We start from the raw sequence: 18,558 nt of genomic DNA, 5'->3' as shown, positions 1-18,558 counted from the left end.
TTTTCTTTATTTATTTTTAGTCTCTTTTGCTCTATAAATAATAACTCTTTTTGTTAGTTTGATATGTAATTTTTAGAGTAAAAAAACTATAGCGACATTTCCTCTCGGTGTTCTTCTCATATTTCTTTATAGAATTTTTATGAGAATGATGTGCATAATGATCTAATCTTCCTTGGAAGGTTAGGGATGATCCCATATACAAAGTGATGTTATTTATATTTTTTATTTAATATATGTGTTTTTAAAATTTATACATTTGAGTAATTTTTGTTCTTCTATTATCTTTATTTATTGTTGCTAATATTATATATAGAATTAGTCATACTTTTCTATATATTTAAAGTTAGTATAAATAATATTGATGCTTAGTTTTATGTCCAATCTTTTATTGCATTATGATATAATGATATAGTGTCATTTTTAGATTTTTCATAAGATTAACATATTACTTCCAAAGTAAGAACATATTTACTCAAATATATTTTTGTGAAACATGTATGCACTTTAATGTTGAATCCTCCAAATAGGTAGTTGTGATGTGAACTATTTGTTTGTGTAAATTTTATGAATCAAAGATCTAAATAGCTAAACAATACATATGGGTGACTCTTGATACCTTTATATTCTTTAATCGTGGATTACATCTTATTTTTATTTGCTTTATTTTACAATCAAATTCTCAAACCAAAAATCATAAATCCATTTCCCTTTCATTATACTTCACTAACCTTTGTGTTTATTTTCTACTAATATTTTTGGTCTTAGTTACCTTCTTGTGGAATCGACCGCCTGATCTATACTATAACTACCGCTAAGAAGATGCACGTTTTGGGCGTTAAACACACACCATCCTCAAACAGATGAACGGACCGAAGTTGTTAATTAATCATTGGGCAACATGATACACTGTATTGCTAGCGACAAACCAAAACAATGGGATTTAGCTCTTCCTCAGGCTGAATTTTCTTTTAACTGTCTTCCTAATCGCTCCACCGACCTTGACCCATTTCAAATAGTGTACACTGAGGTTCCTAATTTGACTGTTGATTTTGTTGCTCTTCTGAAACTGAAATCCAAGTCTACTAGTGAACTTGCTGATGAAATTGTCCAAATGCACCAAGATGTTAAGCACCGTTTAATTCAGTCAGCTGCTGCTTACAAAGAGTCTGCTGATAAACACCACCATTTAAAGACGTTTTCTAAAGGTGAATTGGTTATGGTGCATCTCCGTAAGGAACGTTTTCCTGCTGGCACTTACAACAAACTCATGCCCAAGAAAATCGGCCTGTGTCGAATCCTCCACAAAGTGAATGATAATGCATACATGGTTGAGCTTCCATCTGACATCCGTATCTCCAACACCTTCAACGTTGTTGATTTGTTCACCTATCACCTTCTTGACGATGCTCCAATTGCAGCTACAAACTCAAAGTCGAGTTTTTCTCACAGTAGGGAAGACTGATGCAGAGCACCACGTGACCAGCTTCTTTAGTTTAAGTTTAAATATGCTTCTTATTTAATTTAGTGTTTGTCGTTTATGTCCATTTTATATTTGATGTCATCTTGTTTTATTTGAATTTGTCTTTGGCTTTGCTCATTTATCTTTGTAAAAACGGTACAGTTTTGGTATTATATAAATACCAATCATCATCAATGAATATGACCTAACCGCAATATTCAGTATATTCTAGATTCTTTCTATTTTGGTTAGCTCTTCGAGAGCTTATTCAATCCAAACCCAGACCAACTCCATCACTAAATGATTTAAAATTATTTTTAAAAAAATCTTGTTCTGACCTTAACTCACACTCTTTCCTTGGCCTCTAGCTCACCTCTTTCACTCGCATGTCAACAATTTTTGTGTTTGGAGTTTCACTGCAAATTTCCTATGATAACATATTAATTGAATATATTATAGCAGACCATGAAGTAAGTAATCTTTTTTAACGATAATCCTACCTTAAAACATTTATATTCTATGCTTCGGTTTCTAATTGATTTGACAATAATATTAAATTAAGATGTTAGTGTTTAGAGTATCTCCAACCTTGACACCAAATTTGGTGTCACGCCAACATCAAATTTGGTGTCAAAAACAATTTTCACTCCAACCACAACACTAAAAACTACACACAAAAAATATTATTTATTATTATATATATATATTTTAAATAAATTGAATATTATTTTTATTATTATATTAATTTATCAAAATCATCACAATTATTATATCTAATTAATATTTTAAATAAAACTACTCATTAATTTTCCACATTATTGATTGTTGTCTTTGTATCTCATAAGGTTCATTTCTATGTTATTGCTTTCCGTTTGATTTTGGCGTGTTTAATTTTAATTTTTCAATGTATGTTTAAGTTTGTAATGTTTTTATTGTGTAACATTGACTATGATTTAAGTTTATAATGTTTTATTGTATAATTTTGAGTATGTTTCGTATGCATTACTATGATTAATATTAAAAAAAATTGTAATGTGATTGTGAATGTTGAGAATGTATACTATTGATTATAATGAGAATGTGATGTCTAATGTATTCAATTTTAATTTTTTTAATGTGTCTTTAAATTTGTAATGTTTGTATTGTGTAATATTAAAAAAAATACAAATATTTAATAATGTTTTATTTAAATTATAATTAAAAAAAAATTGTGGTATATACAATTTAATCTCCACATAATAAACTAAATTCTAAATTATATATATAATAATATAAATATATATTATTAAGAATGGCATCAAGATTAAGAATGGCATCAAGATTGCCCAAATCGACCCTGAGGAGGTGAAGTTCCAAGCAGCGAATTGGAGCTCTGATGTAATATGTATGGTGCTGGGTGCGAACCCTCCAATGGTGGTGTTTGAGGGTTATATTAAGCATATTTGGGGCCATCTTGGGATTGCGCAGATAGCTCGTATGACCATGGGTTTAACAATGGTGAAATTTAATGATGAAGCAACTAGAGATCTGGTTTTAGAGAATGGTGTTATTCAGTTTGATCGGAAGCCGGTTATAGTCAGACCATGGTCTTTAGATCTAGATGCGATTAAGCTAGTTCGTTCTGTACCATTATGGATTCGACTTCATGATCTAGGTCTTCAATACTGGGGGAACAAATGCCTTAGTGCATTGGTTAGCACTATTGGGAAACCTATAATGGTGGATCAATATACTAGGGATCGCACTAGGATTCAATTTGCTCGGATTCTGGTTGAGATGGATATAACAGATGCTCCACCAAGAGTGATTCAGTTTCTAAATGAAAAAGGCCAGTTGGTGGAGCAGGGGATCGATTATGAGTGGCTACCGGTGAAATGTAAAACATGTATGGGCTATGGCCACACTATGGCAGACTGTAGGAAAAGGGAAGTTGAGAAGAGAAAGAGGAATGCTGAGAGGACTGATCCTGTGACTAAACCAGAGGTAATGTAATGCCCCGGATTTCCTATTATGGTTAATGGCGGGTTTAGTAGGCCGGGAGGGCCATAACTGTTTAATTATGCCATTAAACGTGTTTATGCATGTTTATGAGAATTATACTATAATATGATGTTAAATGCGTGCATGTGAGTCCACATTTGTTTACAGGGGTATTATAGTAATTTGGCCCGTTGAGGGTATAAATGAATATTTGTTTGTATGTTAATGATATATTGTGAGACCACATTATAATGTGGGTTGGTTCGAGTATTTCGACATGAGATGATCTTTAAACATGATTAACGGTTTGGTCATAACAGGTTTGAGCTCGGGGCTCGGGGTGAGTCTCGGGGTGTTATTTATGGTTATAGCGTTACCGGGGATTTTAGGGTAACGGGATATGATTTATTGATGTTTGGGGATATTGAGATTAGCGGGAATTGGGAAGCGTTAATTATAATTAACGGGTTAAGCGGAGAGTACTAATTTTGCCCTTGAGGTGGCTTTAGAGGCTTAAGATGACACAAGGGTATTTTGGTCTTTTTGGAAGGATATATGTAACTTAAGTGGCTTAGAAGGCTGTAGAATAAACAGAGTAAAAATAGGGGTTTGCTTCCTTCATTCCTGTACCTTCTCCTTGCTTCATCTTCTTCACTCCTCCTTTGATGGTTTTGTGTTCTTGGTGGTAATTCAAGCTAGAGGAACTTAAAGCTGGGTTGGAGCATTTGTGTAAGCCTATGTGGGAGGTTTAAAGCTAGTTTCAAGGTGAGTTTTGGCCATTAATTACAGCTGGTGCTCTGTTTTGCTTATAGCTTTCAATTCATGTTTTTGATGTGGGAAATGAGAATCAAAGGGGGGTTTTGGTGTTAGTTTGATTGGGGTTTGATGTGAGTGAGCTAAGGGTGTTATTTGGGGGGTTAATTACATGTTTGGAGGAGGTTCTATGATGGTTTGAGAGACTGGTTTGAGAGAAAAACGCACAGGGGGAAAATCTGGTTCGTGCGTGGGCTTGTTGCTGAACTGGGCGCCGCGGTACAGCAGGGGAGCGCCGCGGCCCTTGGCGTTTGGCAGATGGGGGAGCCCTCTGTTTGGGGGTGCGCCGCGGCGCAGCAGAGGGGGGCCGCGGCCCTTAGGGCTAATCTTGCTAAAAAGTGGTTTTTAGCTTAGGGATTCAAACCATAGGCCTCGGGGTTGGACCTAGTACGCGGTTGGGTGGTATTTGGGGTCTCGGGGGCTGGGATTTGGTTTGGGAACCCTCAGTTATCATTTTTATTGATGAATCCTATAATTTGGTTATGACCAGGTGACCGTCGAGGAATTTAAAGGTTGATCGTTCTCAGGGGTCGTTCGTATAACTATTCTCACTCGAACCAGAGGTAAGAAAATAGTGTATGAATATAGTTGCACCCTGTATAGATATATGGCATGCATGGTTTGATATTTGAGGCATGCTGGTTGATATATGTGGACATAGATTGCATATTAAATGCTAGTGAACGCTGATTACTTGCTTGAGACACTGACTAGTCAGGGACCGACTCTAAAGTCGATGATCACGCATTGAATGGCTCTATGGCATTAATGCGAGACCGACCTTAAGGTTGATGAACATATAAGTGCTTGCCTGGTCTACGACCAGATGATTATAGCCAAGGTATATGACCCCGGTGACCGTTTGTCACAAGGCTAAGGGACGTTGTCCATAGTTTCGACTCTAGAGTCGTGAGGAAGGTTATGTTGGTGACTAATCACCTTGCACCTATCCCAAACAAACTTATGAATGAAACACTTATCGATTAAGCCCTGGTGACCCTATCGTCACATGGCTAGTGGGAGCGATGCTCATTATTGTGACTTTTGGCTATTGTCACCTGTTTGTTGGACTGATAGTCCTGAAGGGATTACTATGATTACCGTTGATATTATATCATGCTATATTGTGTTTTCTTGCTAGGCCTTGGCTCATGGGTGCTATGTGGTGCAGGTAAAGGGAAGGAAAAACTTGGCCAACCCTGAGTGGAGAGCTTGGGCGATGTGATGTACATACAGGGCCGCTTGATCGCCACGGTCAAGGAGTTCTCAGAGGGACTAGGGGTTTACCCTATTTTTGCCGCTTAGGCCGGCGGGGACTGTAAATTTGAAACTGTAGCGACTCTTTTGTATTATGAACATCCTGTAAACATTTTAAAAGGCTCATGAGCAGTTTATTTACTTAAAGAAATGTACCATTTCCTTTTTACTGATTTATACCTTAACCTAATAATAGTACCTAGATCACGTTTTTAACCAAAGGACTCGGGTAGCGAGTCAAATTTCCGGTTCACTGTTCACCGTGACTGTTCTGGGGTAACCAGGGCGTTACAGGTAAACTCTACGAATCTTCCCATTTCAAATCCGGGTACTTCAAAGATACTGCCATCTGGTTCAGGAAAAAAAGATAATCATGTACTGAGTAATAATGACTGGAAGACACCTAGAAAAACTACTGGTGTAAAAATGAAGGAGCAGGTTACGGTTACTTCATCAGATCGTGACCTAGAGGCTGGGCAGAGATCAGTGAATGTGTTCTGTGTTCTGCAGAACAAGGATGGTAATGAGGAAGAGGAGGTAGAATGTAGAGAAATAAAGGGTCCTGGTTTATCTACTACTTAGCCATGGACTGTTGTAGTATAGGAAGTTGCAATGTTAGGGGGTTGAATAATAAAGGTAAGCAAGAGTCTGTGTTGGAATTTTGCAATGTGAATAAAATTGGAGTTGGGGGTTTGTTAGAAACTAAGCTAAAAGGGAATAAAGTTCAGGAGTTGATGGACAACAAATTTACTACTTGGGAGTTCTATAACAGTCCTATTGTTGAGGGCAGGTTGTTGATCATATGGAGGAAGAGTTTTGTTAGAGTTTTGGTAATTGCTGAATCTGCTCAGCATGTTCATTGTGTGGTTAAAATGGCTGGTAAAGTTAATGCTTTCTGTCTCACCTTTGTTTATGGTTTTAATGCTATTGAAGACAGGAAGATTCTGTGGTATAATCTGATGCAACTCAGTTTTCCAGTGTCCCCTTGGTTAATCCTTGGGGATTTTAACTCGGTCTTTTTTACTGATGACAGAAGTGGAGGGAATCCTATTTCGCATTCTGAGATGGTTGACTCTAATCTTTGGTTAGCCCAATCTAATGTTGTAGCTCTTAAAAGATTTGGTTCGAATTTTACTTGGACTAATAACCAAGTTGGCTCTAGTCGAATTTATTCCAAGATTGATCATGCATTTGTCAATGAGGAATGGCATGATTTCTTTCCTAACACAGCAGCTCGGTTCAGTTGGGAAGCAACATCAGATCATTGTTCTTGTGTAATTTCAGCTTCAGCAACAGAGTCTATTGGGATCAAACCTTTTCGGTTTTTTAATTTCTGGGCTGATCATCATGACTTCAAGACCATTGTGGAGCAGAGTTGGAAGAGGCCAGTGACTTCTAGAGGGCTCAAAGGAATATACATAAAACTAATGAGAGTTAAGCATTGCCTCAAGAAGTTCAATCATGAAGTGATTGGCGATATTGGGAAAAGGTTTCAGGATGCGAAATCTAGTTTCAGCGAGGCTAAACTTCAAGCGTAAGCTCATCCCAGAGACAAAAACTACCAGGATCTGGAAGCAATTGCAGCTGCTAAGTTTGATATGCAAGAGAAAATGTATCATAAGTTTCTCAGCCAGAGAAGTAAAATCACTTGGCTGCAAAAAGGAGACTCCAACACATCTTACTTCCATGCGTATCTGAAGAAGAGAAGAATGGATAATAGAATTATTTCTTTTATGACAGAATAGGGATTGATTAATGATAAGTTTTCTAATGTTGTGGAGCATTTTCTCAATCATTTCCGTAGCTTCATGGGCAGCAACAGTACTGTTAATTCCAAAATGAATTTGAGTTGTATTGAGCAGGGTACTAAAATTTCTTTAGACCAGCAAGTAGGTCTGCTGAAGCCATTTTCTGTTGTGGAAATAAAGAAAGCGATGTTCAGCATTCCTGATACTAAATCACCAGGACCTGATGGATTTGGGTCTGGTATTTTCAAGAGTATGTGGCCTGTTATTGGGGGAGAAGTCTGTGCTGCAGTTGTTAATTTTTTTGAGACTGGTTTCATGCCTCCAGAATTTCATAATACCACGATCTCTCTTATTCCTAAACTTGAGAATCCGACCAGAGCTTTAGATTATAGGCCTATTGCCTGCTGTTCAACGATTTACAAATGCATATCTAAGCTTCTGTGTTCTAGACTTGCTTCAGTCCTTCCTAGTCTGGTTCATCAAAATTAAGGAGCATTTGTCCAAGGGAGATCTATTGCTCATAATGTGATGATTCTTCAAGATATCTTGAAGAACTATAGGAGGAAAAATACTTCTCCTCGCTGCGCTATTAAGATAGATATCAGTAAGGCTTATGATACTGTGGATTGGAATTTTGTTGAAGATTTGCTTAATGCTTTAAACTTCCCTACTAGATTTATTCAGCTGATTATGATCTGTATCAAGAGCTCTTCTTATTCACTTCTAATGTGTAGAGTCCAAGAACTTTACTTAGTTAATTGTTAGTAGTATTATAGTATGTTTAGTGTTATCTTTGTTACTATTGATTTTTGGTTCAGACCGGGAATTATTTGGACACTCATAGTAGTACTTATAGATTTTCTAAGTTTAATCTATAGTTTAAAAATATTAAGTATAACCTAAGGTTTGATTAATGTGACTGATATTAAGGATTATATTATTATATTATAAGGTTTAGACATCAACCAATAGGATTTTAAGCACATGTTATGAATGGTAATTAAGGATTAAGTATTTTTTAGGATTAAATTAAATAAGGGTAAAATTTGAATGTTATAGGGTCAGTCAGCAGCCTTGAGTACGTTGAGGGCTTAGTCAAGGCTGTTTAATCCATTCAAACTTAGCTAAAAAATGTGTAAATTCGTGTTTAAATATTCAGCGTATGCCGATATATCGCAGCTATAGGGGGCGATATGTCGCAGCACGTAGATACGGAAAACACGAATCGATGCACGGTCGCCTCGGGAACAAAGGTCCAGGCGATATATCGCCTACAGGGGGCGATATATCGCCTCCACCAGCATGAATTCAAATACTTTTGAATTCTTTTCCCTTCAGCCATTCAAACTCCTTCAACAGTCCAGCATCTTTTGAACGAGTCTTCAGCCTCTGCTAAACGATTATTCAAATGATTTTCACTTAAAAAGCCATTATTTTTATTCAAGTAAAATCAAGATATTTTCATTCCCAAACTCTATAAATAGGACCTAGTACCCAGCCATTATTCACCATTTGCTCTAAGTTCAGAGGCTGCTAGTGTTAAGTGAGTGTGAGAGTGTAAACACTTGGTTTGGGGAAAAACTATAAGCTTAAACATCATAAGCTTATCAAACACTTTGGGAAGTGAGTGCTATAGTATTTCGGTGGATGTTAGATTGATCTTGCAATCTTTGAGGTAAACCCAAAACTCTAGTTCCTTTCTGTATTTTATGTTATTTCCTTTCTCAAAACCTTCTACTCAGTCCCCTAACCTTATTCTTGTTTTGGTTAGGGAATCCAAGCTTTTAAGCATATAAGTCGGTAAGTATGTTTTCTATGGTTTAGTCTTTCCATCTCTTCCATTTCATCTCCTTTCTTTAGACTTACTCTTTCTTATGGTTTTAGGAGTGTTCCAACAATCCCAACTCAGTCCATAATCTCGGTAACTTTGGTAAGGAAAATAGGCTAGAATCAATATGTTATGTGCTTATGTTATCTATATGTTTATGTTATTAATGTGTTATGTTTTGTTATTGATGTGTATGTTGTAGGCTTGGGCTTATGCCCTATTTGACTAACAAGACCCCAAAAAGATTGTGGGCATAAGCCTATTTAGCTGGTAGGACCCCACTAATCTCATGGGCATAAGCTTGTTTAGTCTATGGGACCCCAAGTAATAATGGCCATTATAATAAGTGAATTATGTGTTATGATATGTCTTTATGTTTTCTTATGAAATTATGTATATGACTATGTGTTAGGTTTTCCTTGCTGGGCATTAGGCTCACCCCTTTCTGTTTATGTGCAGGAAAATAAGTTTAGAGGCGGTAAGATTCGTGACGCTTGGAGGATGTGTATCGATGATGAATGGAGTCAAGGGGCCGAGCGTTATTCGATTCGAGGATGTAGTCTCACTTCTTATGTTTTTAATGGTTTTACATGTATTTTCCGCATTATTATGTAATGTCTTTTATTTTAAATCATCTTTTGTTTTTAAAGACAATGGGATCCCATAATCCTCCTTAGTATTTTGTTTATTTGTAAATACTCTTATTTTGCAAGTTACTCAATAAATTATGGTATTTTCGTAAAAATGTAAGTTTTATGTATAGTTTCGATAATGGTCCAATTAGTCTAGATTAGTGGGTCGTTACATAATGAATGGCAGAATTCAAGGTGGTTTTCAAGGTGCTAAGGGTCTTCGTCAAGGTGATCCCTTATCCCCTTTGATTTTTGTTCTGATAATGGAATATCTAACGAGATGTTTTCTTCATGCTGCTATAGACTCTAAATTCAGATATCATCCTCTTTGCAAAAGTTTGAAGTTAATAAACTTATGCTTTGCGGATGATTTGATTATTCTTAGCAAAGGTTCTATACAGTCCATAAAAAGTGCTTAAAGAAGTTCTTGATTTGTTCAGCTCTTCAACTGGGCTGTTTATCAATGTTAGTAAGTCTCAAATCTTTTTTGGAGGGGTTGATACTAGGGAGAAAAGGGAGATTATTAAGGATATTGGGTTGGCTCACTACAAGAAAAAACAGTATTCATAACACTTAAAAACTGCTAACCGGGAGTATTGATAACACTTCTGAAAATGCTAACATAGCCCCTGTTATTAAAAGTCCTGTCTTTTCTATAACAGTATTTGAATGTTATGTTCGATGTTATCTTAAACTATTCAATAACACATTTTTAGTTGCTATAATATTCAAATAATAACATTTAGTTAGAGTATTTGATTATAAATTTGACATTTAATCTTATACTTTTTGCATAACACTTTTCAACTGTTACATTTGATTATTTTGATAACATTTTTAGTTTGTTGTATTATATAAATCATAACGATTTGTTACGCTTATAGTAATAAAATTTTGTTACTTTAGTATGAATAATATATTTTAAATTTTATTTTGATAAGTATACTTATAAGGTTTTTTTTTAATTAAAAGATTTTCATTATTGTATTTTGATAAAAAAAAAATCAAAATTAATCATAAAATGTAATTCTTAATAGATTGATAAACTATAAGTATTACATTGAACAATAACTAATTCAAACAATGAATGTGTCTACTTCATGAGATCTTAATTCTAACTTAAGTTTGAAAGCATAACATAATAAAGTTTTATAATCTTGAATATTTTTTACTTCAAAAATGAAAAACAGAAACATTACAAGATACACAAAAGTAAACCATGCATGAAACTTGCTCCATTCTTCAATTCATCATCCTTTGTGCACTTGTCTTTGTTGTGAGCATAAATAACTATCACTCCCCCAAGCTAAAGATCACTGAAATTTGAGGAACCTGCTGAAAAGTTTGATCAGAAATGAAAAGGACACTATAAGCCCCTAATGGAAACTGGAAAAATTCCCAAGCTAAAGATCAAACGAACAATAGAACTTGTAATAACACACTCAACCATACACAAAGTTAACAACGAAATGAAACACATGGAAGCAAGACAAACACTCCATGGATCCAAAAGTAAGGAAATACTCCATTTAAGCAGTAGAAACCATACAATGTGAAAAATACTCCTCTACCTAGATATTTACAATCTTGAAACACAAAATAACTCACACTCCCCCAAACAACCTGTAATATAGTTGCCATAAAGTTTAAATAGCTATTAGTAATCTTCCCTGTCTCATAAATACTCAACACTGTCCAAAGGAACTAAATCGCATCAACTAAACCAAACATACCAAATTCTTAATTAGAAACTTAGATCAAATACATTGATTTTGGCCAAATCTAGCAAACACTTTATAAATATATATATTGATATAGTAATGATACATTGATTATGTGATACTAAATTGAAATCTCCATAAAAAATACCTCACAGAGATGTTCTTGCATGGGTTCTTCCTTCCAGCAGAGGAGATACCGATGTGACTTGTGTGAGGAAGACAGAGCACCATGACTCGCACCGCTGTGACTCGTACCAACATGCTCCAACATGAGCACTGCAAGCCAGTATTCTTGAAATTACTGCATTCAAGAATGGATGTAAATGGCAAACTAATCATATCAAGTTTGAAGAGGTCCATGTCATATTCAGTGTCACCAAAGCCATGATCTTTAACATCACATTTCAACTACTCATTTCTCAAGAAAAAAACAGCTAGTAGTTCTAACAGTCGTAATATAAATTCAGAAACTTGAGAAGTAAAACTCCTTATACAAATATTTCAATCAGATGTTTCCATAGATATCCTAATGGACACATATACAAGAGTAGCAAGATGGACGCCTGATTAAATTAAACAGCATTGTTATAAAGAGGGGAAGAAAAGAAAAAGAGAATTGCATTCCAACAATAAAGAAATTTTTTTTAACAAAACTACAATCCTTAATGCATATAGAACTAGAATATACTTGATTTCTAGTAATTAGAGCCACTACATAATCACATACTCCATTGTTCAAGCCATTAAAAGTGCATTATATTCTTGATCAGATGATTTCATGGTAAAGAGAAGTTCTTGCTAAAGATTACATAACATAGCATAAACAATGGAGTAACAAAACATAGCATAAACAATGTCGACTGAAATCTCATCAGAATAATGCTTAAATCATATTAATATATCTAATTCAAAGTAAAAATTACAATCTAAATAAACAGCATTACATAACATATATGTATATATATAATCCACATTGTATCAATATCTACAACCCATAACCTTTCCTGTAATACAGTTGTTGATCAATTATGAAGATAATAATAGCTCTAAACATATCCATATCATACCAAGTTGCATTGTACATGTCATAGAACTTTTCAAAGGCTTTATCAAAACAATAGTGGCAAACCAATACCATTAAACCAACAAATGTATCAAGATTAATTTACTAATACCATTAATATAAATTTATGAGGATAGGTTTATGTAGGAAAGAAAGGAGAATGATAATTACACTTACATTCATCCCAAAGGCACTCTGATCAGATGAACCTCTTCTATCCAAATCATCCTTTTCGGTTTTATCTTTCATTTAAGAGTCGTTGATATCATTGCTCCCTCCAGAGCCTCATGTCCCAGAAGATATGCCACGATGCAGAGGCAAAGGCCCGGACATTCTTTAACCCTGGACTCACTACACAGAAGAGACTACAGGAAACAAGAAAAAATATATGGGATTAGAAAAGAAATTACTCAATTCGAACAAAAGCATGATAGAGATTAAGAGAAACATACTCAAATCCTACCCTTAAAAGTTTTACAAAAAATAAATAAAAAATAAGACCAAAGTCGTCAGCTTTCTCAAATGGAATGAGTTTGACTGACAGTAAAAGAGACTCCACCAAAAATGAATAAAATCCTTATAAAAGATGCTGCCCATCAATGTTCCCAATCCAAACAAGCAATATGTTCACATTAGATGCCATGTGATAAAAATAAATTATTTACCTTGATAAAAACATAACCTGCCCACCCACATGAAAAAACGCAGATACTACAATGCTTTTTTTTTTATCAAGAAGAAAGGATGAACTTCATTAATCAAACAAGCAAAGATACACACTAAACCAACTCAAACAACCAACGGCTAACAACAAGCCTCAAAAAACAACTCACATCAAGCTAAAAGAAAAACCAATACAGGGAAAAACAGAGCAGAACACTAAACAATTACATAGTGAATTGAGCTAGTAAGCAATTATCCTGGGCAGAAAGTTTCTTTTTACTAATAATGATAAGCCTATGATGCAATAAAAGTTTAACTTCAGCAGCTAAACTAGAAGCAGACCGAGAGCAATGATAAAAAACACAGCCATTTCAATTCCTCCAAATGCAGTACACTACAGCAGCTAACAACATAATATATATGTGACAGTAATCCATTGTTTTTGCTAGAAATCCAATCTCTCCATTTGTTCTTTGCCTGTTCATTGCTTTTACTAAATCACATACTCGCATAAACGGATTGCCTTATATATGAAAATTAAAGTACTTTTCCACAGAATGGATAAGGGAAGCTTTGGGACAACCTTACAGTGAGGACACAGAAAGGTGAAGACAGCCATCCTGTTGAGATTAGGTTACTCTAATTTTTGAAGAGCATAAAAAGCATAAAAAATGTAGAGCATAAAAACATAAAACAAAACTAGTTGCAGAGCATAAAAAATACCACTAACAGGAGCCTGAAACAGAGATCAAAATGTAGCTGCAGGCAAGCTGTAAACAAAAGCAAACCCTACAAGCAAACAAAATTAACAGAAAACAAATGGAAATACTGAATACACCATAACAGAAGGAAATACTCATCATTTAAATGTCGCAATCTAAAAAATAAATATGATAGGTCTCACTAGTATACATCACCAATGCACGTACCAAGTTCTGCAAGGTTCACATTAGGAGCAAGAAAGGAATTTTCCTTCATTTTATTTGTATGAATTTGAAGAATCTGTAGACGACCATTCTCATCAGGCAGGCTTATCTCAACTTGAACCTCCAACCGTCCTGGTCTGCATAATATGGTAAAGAAAAATTAAAAGTTGTTTGCCAAAAAGTTTTTCTTGTGTTTGTCACCAGCAGTTCATTCTCATTCTTCATTTTACAAAACCAAAAAGATATTCTTCATTCTCATTCTCATTCTTGTGTGAGCTCGGTATATGTTGTGAACACGGGCTTGAATTTATCCACAGACTTATTATTCTTTTGACCGTGATGGCTGTTTTCACCATTTCCCTTTCTTTTGCCACTACCGGGCTGGTTGTTCTGCGTGACCTCGGGAATCGCCACCACGATCTCCGTCCCCGCTCCAGCGGGCTTCTCGGGAACCTGGCTGGTCCCTGCGGCTGAAGCTTCAGCTTCTTCTAAGTTTATCCACTCTTGGGCCCTGTTAAGGAATTCGTTAACCGAGCTGACTCCCTTTCTTTGAATATCTTTCCACAGATCTCCCCCGACCAGGATTCCGGTTCTCATGGCCATGAGCTTAGAGCTATCTTCAGCGTCTCTGGCTCGAGCAGCGACATTCGCGAATCTGCTCAAGTAGGCTTTCAGCGTCTCACCGGGCTGCTGTCTCACGTTAGCTAGGGAGTCAGCTTGGACTCAGGCGGCTTGGGAGGCGCGGAACGCCTTTTTGAAGTCAGCCGAAAAGTTCTTCCAGGAGCTGATTGACTGCCTTTTACTCTGCTTGAACCACTGCCTGGCAGGTCCAGTCAGTGTGGAAGGAAAGATCAAGCAACGCAGCTCCGGGCCAATGTTATGGGCCATCATTAGGGTGTTGAACATCCCTAAATGGTCCGACAGGTCTCCGTCCCCATTAAATTTTGACAAGTGAGGCATACGGAAGCCAGATGGGTATGTCGTCGCTGCTATGTTGGGGGCGAAGAGTTCCATTTCATCACCCGAATCATATTCGTCTTTTTCTTTTTCTGATAGGAGCTTCCTCATCAGTTCCTCCATCTGAGTTAGGCGCTCGAGGGTTTGGTCCTGAGATCCTGGGTTATTCCGGGGCTGTTCAACAGCTCCGGACCCATTGTACATATTAGGTGGGTTATTTCCCCTCCTATCTTGAGATAGGTTATTTGGGACATTCCCTCCGTTACGTACTTCGGATCGGACTCCCGCCGAGCGGGCCGGGCTACCATCTCTAGCTCGACCCTCTCTGTGAGAGTTGAGGCGATCTCGAAGGTCGCCTCCCTGGGTGGTCTGGTGGCTCAGTGCCGAACTCAGTCGCTGACGCAGGTCTCCTCCGGAGAGATCACTCCGGCGGCTGCCGGTCCAATGACTCCTGCTGGACAGGCTTGGAGTGCGTCTTTGGTGGTGAGGACCTGAGCTTTCTTTAGGCGCCCTGCTGTGCCGGGAAGGTCCCGCTGATGGTGGGTTTCTCCTACTGCTCCTGTAAGCTGGGATGTCTCGGACAGGCCGAGGAGACAGATATCTGATTGGAGAAGGAGGATGCCTGACTGGGGAGGCGATCCTAGTTCCGTCTGGACGGATCAAATTTGGTGGGGGCCTTTCGGCTCTGCCAGCTTGCTGGTCCCGCTCTGGGCAAGCTGGACGAGGCGCAGGACGGTCTTCTGGGACGGGCTGACGTCACTGGCCCTCCCCGGATCTCCTTCGGGAATTTCCTCGAGCTCTCCTGGGCGTTCTCGAGGAAAGTTGAGAACTAGGAGTTGACGTCCTGACCGAACGACTGTATTGCTGTTGTCCGGTTCCAGGCATTTCCCTGAAGTTTGCCTCTTGATGGTGGGATGAAGGGGTGGAGTTGGCTGCAGGAAGTCTATCCGAATGGCTATGCCTGGGCCGATTACCCCGGTGAGACTTAGAAGCCTCACCTCGCCTCTCTCCAACGTTAACGTTGGTTGTGAGAGGGGGTAGTCGGGCCAGAATATCCTGGATTTGCCGACCGGCTGCTGCTAACTGGCTCCTCAGTTGAGCATTCTCCATCTCCACCGCAGTATAATAACACGGGTTCGGATTAGGCGGCCGGGGCGCTGAGCTACCAGTATCGTCTTGGCCCGCCGGCTGCTTTCCTGGCCTCTGTTGGACTTCAGGAATTTGTTCATCAGGGATGGCAATATGGTGGGCCTCCTGCCCATCCTGCTGCTCTGTTTCGTTGCCATGCCTGGATCGAGTGGTCACCATAGTTGGATATTTGCGGCAGCACCTATTGAACTTGCTCTCAACGAAAGCATCAAACTGTTGACGCGGTTCTTCGCCAACAGGTAATTAAGAGAAGGAGAGAAAGGGATTAGTGCTGAAAGTAGAACCGTCACAGATATGAAATCTTAGAGGATGATCTAGGTGACTCAAGACACGTTTTTAAGTGGTTCAAAGGTTAAAATCCTTCTACTCCACTAGTCAATATTATTGATCTATTCTGGGTATTTGGTTACAAAGTATATATCTCTTTTGAGACTATTTTTTCTAACCCTTATCAATTCCCAGGGTCCCCATATTTATAGGAGAAGGCACCTGGAAGTTGGTAAGGAGGTCATCCCGTGACCTTCTTATTTGTCATATCAACTCTGTGACATTCATGATTAATTCCTAAACCTGACACATAAGTATGGTCAAATCGATAGGTAAGGAGATAATGGGCCGCACGGCCCAACCCAGCCGTGGGTGTCTGAATACGCACGTTCCTGCTGCGTGTCCGAGAAGTCAGGGAGATATCAGACATGTGATGTCAAATATATGCACGTTTATCTTGCGTGTGTTGACTTTACAAAGGGTCAGGGATCCATGTCCAGCTCGTACCACGAGCTGCTTCCCTGAACTGACCTTTAGCCTTCAGGCCCTTTGCCCCAGTCTTGGGCAACCTTGACGAGTCCTTGAGGATCCCTCGAGCTAATAAGGTACGACCTCGAAAACAGGAGCTCCGGCCTGGGGAAATCTACGGACTAACCATGATTAGTCCGAGGCTCGACCTGCTAATCAGCCCGTGGGAAAACCAGGGCGTACAATCCCAGACTCAAAAGTTGAAACCATTCATGTACCTTTGTAAGCAGTTGATTCACAATACTGTCATGAACTCCAGTACCATCCCTGGTTGATCCTCTCGACTGCATTCACAAATTAAAAGCAAATCAGTGCTAATAATTAAGTTAAATCAATAAGGATTGCGAAAAAAGAAACTCATGAAACAATAAAAGAAAACCCATAAATCAGAGAAATTGCAAGTAGCGAATGAAATTTATCAAGCTGACAATGGCAACCATAAAATGAAGAAGAAAACTAATGTGAAAGACCAGTTGACTCTGTTAATAACCCAAATCAGTATTATAAATGTCAACAGCTAATACCAATTCCATTACAAAAACACAGAGAATCTGATATAGACTCATAATGGTTAGTACCTTGCAAATAGCATCAATTTCATCAAAGATTATGACATGCAAATCACTTTCATCACCTAAACAATAAAGGACATTACGGCATTAGTAAATACAAACAGGTTAATTATCATATTCTAGGTATAAATTTCTCTTACCGCGAGTCCTCTGATCATTTTCAGCATCAGCAAACAGATCTCTAACATTCTTTTCTGTTTCACCAACAAACTTGCTCAAGACTTCAGGTCCATTAACAATCTGGTCCAGATCACCAAGAATGAAAACATGAACATTTAGTAAATCACTAAACTGTAACTGAAACCTAATAGAATGCTAATAACACAATAGTAGCAACTAATTCGCACGTTAGACAAAAACCAGGAATTCCCAAATCAAAACAAGCTACAGCAACTGAAAAGAGATTACTTAGTGTCAAAACATAGGAGATCAAGATAATATAACGAAGCAATTGCCCGTAAAAGTAGAAAAACACAGAGATTCAAATAGAGCACATATAATGTAATATCAACAGGATGGATATCACACCAAGTAGTTTCTTATATTTGCTCATGACTGAAGTACCTTAGCAATCATGAAATGATAATTTAACATTATGACTTCAAAATACCAATTTAGCAATTTCATTAAGAGTCTCCTATAATCTAATCTTCTCTATAACTAAAATGAAAGACAAAACATATATTATGAAGAAAACCTATAAGATTATTAAACACACAGTAATTAAAATACCCCATTCTAAGGCGTCGACTACCATGAACCAACCAACAACAACAAAAATAAGTCGAGAGGAAACATACCAGATCTCGCCTCCGTCGTGTGCTGAGGAGAAGAAGACCCACGCATCGTCGAACCCGTGACCTCGCCTTTGCCTCTGCCTCCGCCAGGCGCCGTCACCTATTCTTCCAAGAAAAAGAAGAATAACAGATAGGAGTGAGAGGAGGAGAGGGCAGCGGCTTAGGTCTCTCTCTCATTTACTGAAGAGTAGGAACCAT

The 18,558-nt window shown here is 37.7% G+C and overlaps 2 protein-coding genes and 1 long non-coding RNA gene across 3 annotated transcripts; 2 read left to right on the top strand and 1 right to left on the bottom strand.

The window, feature by feature from the left end:
• The first annotated feature begins 898 nt into the window (after nucleotides 1-898).
• Nucleotides 899-1,462, top strand: LOC133795367 (uncharacterized). The gene has a single exon (XM_062232819.1). It carries the CDS (start codon nucleotides 899-901, stop codon nucleotides 1,460-1,462), a length of 564 nt encoding a protein of 187 aa, XP_062088803.1.
• A 4,631-nt stretch (nucleotides 1,463-6,093) lies between these two features.
• On the top strand, nucleotides 6,094-7,746 carry LOC133795366 (uncharacterized). The gene is made up of 2 exons (XM_062232818.1): nucleotides 6,094-7,043; nucleotides 7,314-7,746. Exons 1-2 carry the CDS (start codon nucleotides 6,094-6,096, stop codon nucleotides 7,744-7,746), a joined length of 1,383 nt encoding a protein of 460 aa, XP_062088802.1.
• Nucleotides 7,747-17,202: 9,456 nt separating this feature from the next.
• LOC133793773 (uncharacterized) lies at nucleotides 17,203-17,824 on the bottom strand. The gene is made up of 3 exons (XR_009874944.1): nucleotides 17,704-17,824; nucleotides 17,570-17,625; nucleotides 17,203-17,275 (listed from the first exon to the last, which is right to left on the bottom strand). It is a non-coding gene; the product is annotated as an uncharacterized LOC133793773 (long non-coding RNA).
• Nucleotides 17,825-18,558: the final 734 nt, after the last annotated feature.

The sequence above is a fragment of the Humulus lupulus genome, chromosome 8, assembly GCF_963169125.1.
Source record: "Humulus lupulus chromosome 8, drHumLupu1.1, whole genome shotgun sequence".
Classification (NCBI taxonomy): Eukaryota; Viridiplantae; Streptophyta; class Magnoliopsida; order Rosales; family Cannabaceae; genus Humulus; species Humulus lupulus.
The sequence above is the reverse complement of the archived record's forward strand: the minus strand, read 5'-3'. Positions and strand labels throughout refer to the sequence as shown.

Coding starts and splice junctions, on each gene's coding strand:
- LOC133795367 (XM_062232819.1), top strand. CDS start 899: ATGATACACTGTATTGCTAGCGACAAACCAAAACAATGGGATTTAGCT.
- LOC133795366 (XM_062232818.1), top strand. CDS start 6,094: ATGGACTGTTGTAGTATAGGAAGTTGCAATGTTAGGGGGTTGAATAAT. Junction 7,044..7,313: donor AGCGAGGCTAAACTTCAAGC/GTAAGCTCATCC, acceptor TCATTTCCGTAG/CTTCATGGGCAGCAACAGTA.